The 9,040-nt window shown below is 22.7% G+C and overlaps 3 protein-coding genes across 3 annotated transcripts; 1 reads left to right on the top strand and 2 right to left on the bottom strand. All coding sequences in view use genetic code 6, as the record gives it.

Annotated features, from left to right (window-relative positions):
* Positions 1-1,651: 1,651 nt before the first annotated feature.
* TTHERM_00149450 (lysine-ketoglutarate reductase saccharopine dehydrogenase enzyme, putative) lies at positions 1,652-4,168 on the top strand (the record flags this gene model as incomplete). The annotated part of the gene is made up of 3 exons (XM_001021580.1): positions 1,652-2,209; positions 2,550-3,165; positions 3,675-4,168. 3 exons carry the CDS (start codon positions 1,652-1,654, stop codon positions 4,166-4,168), a joined length of 1,668 nt encoding a protein of 555 aa, XP_001021580.1.
* Positions 4,169-5,092: 924 nt separating this feature from the next.
* On the bottom strand, positions 5,093-7,097 carry TTHERM_00149440 (hypothetical protein; the record flags this gene model as incomplete). Its single annotated transcript, XM_001021579.2, has 3 exons — positions 6,391-7,097; positions 5,716-6,328; positions 5,093-5,665 (listed from the first exon to the last, which is right to left on the bottom strand). The coding sequence occupies exons 1-3, from the start codon at positions 7,047-7,049 to the stop codon at positions 5,093-5,095; spliced, it is 1,845 nt and encodes a 614-aa protein (XP_001021579.2). The 5' UTR covers positions 7,050-7,097.
* A 532-nt stretch (positions 7,098-7,629) lies between these two features.
* Positions 7,630-8,542, bottom strand: TTHERM_00149430 (small guanosine triphosphatase family Ras family protein; the record flags this gene model as incomplete). The annotated part of the gene is made up of 3 exons (XM_001021578.3): positions 7,630-7,945; positions 8,080-8,266; positions 8,422-8,542. The coding sequence occupies 3 exons, from the start codon at positions 8,540-8,542 to the stop codon at positions 7,630-7,632; spliced, it is 624 nt and encodes a 207-aa protein (XP_001021578.1).
* Between the last annotated feature and the right edge of the window lie 498 nt (positions 8,543-9,040).

Below are 9,040 nucleotides of genomic sequence, written 5' to 3'. Positions count from 1 at the left end.
AAGAGAAAACTGCTTTTGTTGCAGTTAAAGAAAAATAAGCATAAAAGGCACTTTATTTATTTTGATATGTATAAATTGATAAAAATACAAATTAAATGAAAGCTAACCAAAGTTCTAGTTCTTTAATTTCTACCCATATATTTTTAAGACCTTCAAAATTTTCTTTCATTTTATCTCTTATTTCTTTTGCAATTCGATTGTATTGCATAAAAAAGCTAAAGGATTAAGTTGACTTGTGGTGAAATAGATTTAGTAATTTATTTACCTTAATCATATTCAATCTTATTACCTACTATATTTAACATAAATCCATCTACTAGAGAAGGAGGCTAAGCATTACAAACATTAAAAAACATGTTAAAAACTATTGTCTCTTAAGTAGAGATCTTAGTCAAATTAACTTAAGTCTAAAGTAGTTTTTTTTACTTAAGATAAGCTCTTAAATAAATTGAATATCTACTTAAAAAACTTCTTCTGTCATTTTGTGATTACGTAAAGATATTCTAACTCACTTAAATTAGATTATTCCTTTAATATATCTGTAACAATTAAAGAACCTTAATAAGTGAGCTTATAATTTTTTCAATTTAGTTAAATTATTGATTTTCAAATTTTTTGGTTTATTCTAGGTTTATTAAGACTACATAGAGCCATCATTGTTGGCTGCAACTTTAGAAAAATTACAATTACCTATATCCGAATGAAGAAATAAATATTTAAATCTTATTAAATATTTACATATTATTAAAATAATAAAGTAAAACAGAAAAGTTATTCCTATAATTAGGGGGATGAAACTTTTGAGACTCGTTGATGGATAAGATTTTTAAGCAAAATGGTTATTTTTATTGGGTACTGTAGTCATAAATTTTACTTTCTAATTCTCCCCCATACAATGGACATGTTTATAGAAATAAAGAGAAAAAAAAATTATTTTTATAAAATTTGTATATAAAAGATATAATGTACATTTTTATTTCTTTTATCTATAAAATTTGTTTTTAAATGATTTCTAGTAATTTTTATTTTATTATGAACAATTCAAAAATTTGATCATAATTAGCTGATGATAGATTAATTTGACGTACTAATAGCAAAATTGTTATCTCAACATTCTATGAATTTTCTATAAAATTTATTATAATATATAAGTTAATAAGCAATTATAATATTTAATTTAATGCCCACCAATGAGCTTAAATTTGCATTTCCAAAGATGCACAAAAGTCGTTTTAAAATTATATAAGGTATAAACAAATAGCTCATATTATTTCAAAAAGATTAAGTGAAAAATGACATTTATAAAAAATATTGAAAATCAATAGCAGCTTGAAATAAATAAAGAATTTTAATAATAGATTCACATAGCTGCTGAACAAAACTAAAAATGGGGTCTTTATCTACGTTAAGTTGAAAATGAAATTAAAAAAGTTGCATATAAAAAGCATGACTGGAAAGCGAACCATAGAAGAGCAAATAAATATTATTGAAGTTTTTCCTGTTTGTTGCTTAGGATTATTAATATTATATCAACAAAAAAGTTTAAACATATTAAATAATTAATTGATAGATCAAAAAATTAAAAAATAAAAAAAAAGTAGCATTCGCATTAAATATTTGAAAAAAAGTTAAAAAAAATAAGGTATTAGGAATGAGCGAACAAAATAAAATAATTTATGTTGGTGTAAGAGCTGAAGACAAAAGTCACTGGGAGAGAAGAGTTCCTATTATCCCCAAGCATGTCAGAGAAATCCATGATAAGTATCCTTATATCAAGTTTATTGTTGAACCTTGCACAAAAAGAGTTTTTTCTAACAAGGAATATGAAAATGCTGGTGCTATTATTAGTTCAGATCTCACAAACTGCTCTCTAATTATATGCGTTAAGGAAGTTCCTATTGAAAAGCTTTATCCTTAGAAGACATACATGTTCTTTTCTCATACAATCAAAGCTTAAAAGTAAAATATGGCTGCTCTGGATGATATGATTTAGAAAAAGATTAGATTAATTGACTATGAAAAAATCACAGATGAAAAAAACAATCGTCTTGTAGCTTTTGGTAGATTTGCTGGTATCGCTGGTACCATAGATTATTTGAGTGGCCTCGGTTAATACTTAATGACCAAATCTATCTCAACTGCTTTCCTCAACATCAGCATGAGCTATAAATACTTTAATTTAGAACAAGCATACCTCCACCTTAAATCAGTAAATTTTTAAATATTCTACTTTATATTACATTGCTATTAAACTATAATATAATTATATAAATTTTTCTAGTTTAGAAAAATCCACTTAATAAAGCAATAATCTCTATCGATTATAGAGTTTTTACATCTTATTTAAGCACATTTAATGAACTAAATATATAAACAATATAATTGAAAATAGAAATAGAGTAGAATTAATTCTTCTTGGTTTATTTAATATATAAAAATAGATATTGATTGTTTATAAAATAAAGAATAATTGAGGAAGAGTTTGATAAATTATTTTATTAAAGATATTATTTTAATGCATTATAAATATATTGTTTATTTTTTAAAAGGTTGGATAGCAATTAGAATCATAAGAAATTCCTAAAGAATTGCGTCCATTAGTATTTGCAGTTACTGGAACTGGACGCTGCGCTAATGGAGCATGGGAAGTCCTAGAAAATCTTCCTATTAAGAAGGTTTCCCCTGATGAGCTCAAAGCTCTTCATGATGACATCGATAACCCAGCTCATGCTACAACCATTTACTGCTGCTCTATTTTGCCTGAACACATGGTTGAACATTCAGAGCATAAGGACCACTTTGAAAAGAAACACTACTATGAAAATCCTCATGAATATGTACCCATTTTCCATGAAAAATACTTGCCTTACATATCATCTATCTTCCATAATATGTATTGGGATTACAAATTCCCACGTCTTATAACTGATTAACACATGAAAGAATTAGCTCAAAAAGGAAAAAGTAAATTATTAGGTATTTCAGACGTCACTTGTGACTTAGAAGGATCTATAGAATTTTTGAAAAAATTCACCACCCCTGACTAACCTTTCTATGTATATGAACCTATTGAACAAAAGATTTACGATGACTTAAAATATAGAGATAATGGTATTCTTTATCTAGCCCTCGATTTCCTTCCATGCGAGCTTCCTTTTGATGCAAGTAAGTTAATTAAAAACTATTTTTTCTTTTGGAATTTAGAAAAATAAAAATAGTACTACCAAACAAAATCAACTAATTTTATCAAAAACTCTTTTGATCTAAAAAATAATAAATTCAATACTATTTATTTATTTTCATCACGTAAATCTTGTCTTTTTTTCCACAACTTTTATTTAAAGTTTTCTAACTAAATTAAAAATCACAAACAATCAAATAAACAAAAATTAAAATTATCTTCCACTTAACTTTTATTGAGTCACTTTTAAATAAAAAAAGTTAATTAATGCATCATTTTTCAAAAAAGAATTTTTTTCTATCAATTTTTATTATTCAAGTATTTATCTTTCAAATAATTTGTTTTAATTTTAGGTATTTTACTTTAACACTATTAAGTACCTAGTCTTTTCTTGGTTTCTTTTTTTTCTTCTTCATAGCAAGCTTAACTTTGCATATTTTTTTTTCTATAAAATCACATTATTTTACTGAAATTAATTTTTATCTAAAAAAAGGCACTCACTTTTCCAACCACTTAAAAGAATGGATTCCAAATATAGCAGAGAGCGACATCAGCTTACATATTGAAGAAAGTGGGCTTATAGATTGTATTAAAAGAGCAGTTATTACTCATAATGGCGATTTAACACATGCCTACTAATATATAAGAAAGCTAAGAGATGCTAATGAAAGAATAGAAGCTAGCAAAAACTTTGAACCTAAAAGAGGTCTCAGCAAAAAAGTTCAGAGCTTCTCTTCTTTAAAAATCGAAGGCCACATATTCGATACAGGTGCTATCAATAAAATTTTGGATATATGCTAAAAGTATGAAGTCAAATTTAATGTTGCTGATATTTTAGTAGGATAAAACGAAGACCAAACCTCTCAAATGCTTCTTTAATTGTATGCTAATAACCACGAATCAATGATCGAAGTTATTGAATAAATTGAAGTGCTAGCTGAAAAGATTAATTTAGTCATTTATGAATCTTTATCATCTGCATATTGAAAAAAATAAATTTATTAAATTAATATAAATTTAGTTAACTTTAAATAGAAATTTAATGCATTGTAATTTAATTTAATCTTGATTGTATAAACCAATTTATTAGTCCTTTATTTTAGATCTATAATTTATCTCAATTAAAAAATTATTAAGTGTATTTTTATTTATTTTTAAAAAGTATTCTATTAAACTGAATTAAAATAAAATAATTTTAAGTAAATCTAAACAAAAATCAATTTTCAAACAATAAACAATAAATATTTCAACATTAATCTTTATTTAAATTTTAAGTAAATCTTTTATTATTTTTTTAAATGTTATTAATTTTTAGATTATTCAAAAATTCTTTAAAAAAAATTTTATATAACTCAATTAAAATAGTAAAAATTAAAATATATCTACATACTAGGATTCAAACAATAAACTCAATTTATAATTAAATATTTTTTGTATTTTAATTTAAAGGTTAAATTATTTTTTTTCAATATTAAATAATAATTATTAACAAAAATATCTTATTCAAAAGCACCCTCAACTTACAGAAATTTTCTTATTTTATGATAAATTGTGTTTTTAATTTAGCAAAAAATTGAAAATATTATTTTATACAGTCAATTTTTTACATTCATTACTAAATATTTTTTTATTGCTTTTGTAAATTTATAAAAAAATTTACAAAAATATATATTATTTTTAAAGTTTATTTATTTACATTTGATTAAAATTTATTTTTATATAAATAGCTAATATCTTATGATAGATATATAGTCAATATCTGTTCAAAAAACTATTCAATTTAACAGTTATCCATTTTAACAATTTATCATATTCTAAAATTATATTTTCTATTAAGAAAATTTAAATTTTCTTTTCTTAGCTAATCAATAGTAGTTTTTTTTATTAATGATTTAAGATTTTCTCAAACGATCAGTCTTTGTTAAATTAAATTTCAAATGAATTTTTAGAAGTAAATTTTTCATTTTTTTTACCTTTTTTACTTTTTTTACTGAATTATTCCTCAAGCTCTTTAATTTGGTCTTTTAAATCAGTTATATTTAATTATAGCTATTCAATTTAAATGTTTGTGTTTTTTATATTTACTTAGTATTAATTTATTATATCAGTATTACCATCAATTAAGCTATCAATTTCTTTCAGTTCATTTTCTTTTTGAATTACCTGAGATTAGTTATTTTACATTTCCGTTTTATCTTTTTCCAAAGTAGCTTATAGCTATTAGATTTCTGATTTGAAATTTGTTTATCTTTATGTAGATGATGCCTTTATTTTTTCTATTTCTTGAATTAGAGATTCTTTTTTCTTCAGTTAATCTTCGTATACTATTTATGACTTTTAAATTTCTTCATCTATAACATGCATTTGTTGTTATATAGCTTAGTAAATTTTGTTTTGGCTGATTTGTGAGAATTATTAAAAGGAATAAATTTGCTCTTTTACTTCATTATCTTTCATCTTAGGACTACTATGATTTGTGCTTTTCTTTAATTTAAATAAAATATTAATTTCTAATTATAATTTAATTTATTTACTAAACTTTAATCCTCATCTATTAGTGTTTCATTATTATATAATTATTGGCTAAGTTAATTAGATGCAAAATGACTATCAGCTAAATCATTACTCTAATTAGTTATAAGCTCTGAAAGTATTTTAATATCTCTCATTAATTATTAAATTAGCAAATTTTGCTCCTAAATTGTGACTTTAAACTCTGTTTACTCTATTTAGGATTCATTTTAAGTTAATTCAATAGCCAATTAATATTATTAGTCTAATTTATTATAACTATTCTAAACTTCTTATATATCAGTAATAACTTTAACCTTTCGATCCTCTAACTCTTTTAATTCTTATTATTTTGTTTCAAGCAATAGCAGCTACTCCTCTTAATTATTTTTTTTTTACTTTTCTTCAATTTAATTATTTATTTATGCCAATTATTTAATCATTTAGGCTTATATTTACTTTTCCAAAAGGATTTCTGCTTGGAATTATTCTACTTCTAACTAATTTTCTGTTTCTAAAAATTATATTTATTCGTTTAAATGTTAAAACTCTTCATTAATTTTTTATCTAAGCTCAATTTCTTCTATGTCAAAATCTTCTTTTTGTTAAATTCTCAAATTCAGTATCTTTAACTTTCTTATTTTTAAAATTAGAACTCTATAAATAAATAATTTTAAATGTATATAAATAAAGATTACTTTCTTTGAACTTCTATCTGTTTTTCTATCCCAATAACTTCAATATCATTCTTTATCTTAAAGTTAGAATAATCTTATTATAAATTCTTTAAGTTTGAGTACTCAGATTTTATTTATTCAACTAGGTCATTTATGATCAAAGTCTTATCTTAAGAGTTTTAGCACATGTCTTCAAATTGCTATTTAAGCTCCCACATTTAATAAAAAGAATTGATATTTTAGTTTTGCATATTTAGCTACTAATTTTATTCTTCTTGATTTATTTGAATAGATATACCAGACTTATTGTTAATGAGTCTCGAGTGAAAATTATCATTTTAAAATTGATTGTTTGAGAATCCTTTTATTTTAGAAGGTGAATTGTTACTATGTTCTTAGCAGCTTTTGAATGAAATTTACTCATTTATATTTAAGCTTTTGTTTGGATACTACTCTTCAATACTATCTTCAAATTTTTTTATTTTTTGGATATTTAATGGAATCTCATAACTTCTTTATTCTAAGTAAGATTAATCATGTGTTTTTTGTAAATCCTAAAGCAACTAATCAATTTATTTTTTTGAATACTAATTATACTTCTAGGTTACATAAGAGAATGCTCCTCTTTGAAGATTAGCCTTTGGTTGATTTGGAGAATATTGCTTTTCCAACTTTTTCATGTTTAGATTTACTTTTTAGATGAGATACGCACAATAAACAAAATGAATAAATAGATTATGAAATTATTTATAATTTGTTTAATTTATTAAATTGAGAAACCAAAAAAACAAAATTTTATTGATTTATAAATTAATTTGCATAAAAAGAAAACTAAATATTTAAAAGTAAATCTTTTTTTTTGAATGGATATTATTTTGAGAAAATTAAATTACTGAAAAAAAATAAACTATTTATAATCTTATTACATTAATTAGTAACTCAAGGATGGAAACAAAATAATTTATTAACCAAATTTAAAATATTTTTCTTCTGCTTAATATTATTTAAGTTATTTAATAACATAATTATCTTTCAAAAACAATTAGTATTAAATAAATCAAAGAAAAGCAACATTACTTTATGAACTAACTAACATAGATAATTAAAAATTAGCTTTCATTGTAAAAAAATATAAAATACCTATATTAATGTTAAAAATTTTAATTAATTTCATTTGCCTAAGAGAGAATTGCTTACTTACTAAACATAAAATAAAATATGGACAGTATTTAAAATTATCATAAGAATAAATAAAAATTTTCAACCACATGCACAACCCTTTTGCTTAGAAGGTGTTGTTGTAGTTGCTTAGGCAACAGTTAATTTTTTTCCAGTTTCTTATTCTTAAGCTACTGGAGGTGGATTTTGTTTCATATGAGCATAAATTTTATTAGCAAGAGTTTCAAATGCATTCTTAACATTTTCACCTGTCATTGCAGATACTTCGAAGAAATCGAGCTAGTACTGTTCAGCTAATCTTCTTCCATCAGCTGTTGATACTTATTTATTGGGTAAATCACTTTTATTAGCCACTAATATGATCTAAATACTTTCGTTTGTGTTTTCTTTGATTTATCTATTTTATATTTAGAAATTTAGATATTTATTTATTTATATTTGCAAAGAATAAACTTATGGAAAATTTGAATTTTATTTTGTAGAGTTTATGAAAATAAATAACTCTAATTTAAGTAATAATATTTATTTTACTTGACCCATCTAGCAATACCATCGAATGCTTTTCTATTATCAACAGAATAAACTAGTACTATACCCATAGCGCCTTTATATAATGTAGATGCTAATGTTTGATATCTTTCTTAACCTGCTGTATCCCATAATTGCATCTTTACAGTTGAATCTTGTATTTGGAGTACTTTCATTTTAAAATCAATACCTATATTTTAATAATATTTTAATTTTAAGTCCTATTGTCCTTTAATTTTTGTTTTTAGAATGTTTTTTTTTTTAAGCAAATGATTTAAATTTCATTTTAAAATATTAAACTATTCGCTTATGTAGCTATTGAAAATTTTAATATATTCTATTTACCAACAGTGGCAACATGAGTTGGTTAAAAAGTTTAATCGCAATACTAAAGCAATAAACAAGATTTTCCGACTGCTGGATCACCTAAAATTAGAACCTTAAACATTTAATCTTTGACCTTCATTTTTCAAAATTTAATAACTCAATATTTTTAAAGCTTTTTATACTTAGTTTTTTTATTTAATAATTTTTAATAACTCAAATTTTTAAGCTTAAACAAATTTCTTGATAAACTGAATCTATTTATTTATATATATATATGCTAAGCAGCAAGAAAGAAAAATATATTTTCCTTTAGTTATATATTTAATTTTTAATAGCTATTTATGGATTCTGACTATTTTTTTTTCAAAATTTTTATATAATTATTAAAAACTTCTAATTGCTTGAATCATATAGATAATAAAATAGAGTTGAATATTAAAATAACTCTTATTATTTATTTTTGCATATTCATTGATTTATAAATAGAAATATACTCTAGTAAAATAATTTGATTCAGTAAAGATGCTATTTTTATAGAAATGTTAAATGATAAATTGCTATAACTATTTTAACATTTTTATTGACTTGTATTATTTTTTGAATATTTTTCTCTTATGAATTTCTTATTTTTATCCAG

The sequence above is a fragment of the Tetrahymena thermophila genome, assembly GCF_000189635.1.
Source record: "Tetrahymena thermophila SB210 genomic scaffold scf_8254545, whole genome shotgun sequence".
Classification (NCBI taxonomy): Eukaryota; Ciliophora; class Oligohymenophorea; order Hymenostomatida; family Tetrahymenidae; genus Tetrahymena; species Tetrahymena thermophila.
Note: the sequence above shows the minus strand (reverse complement) of the source record. Positions and strands in the feature narration are given on the sequence as shown.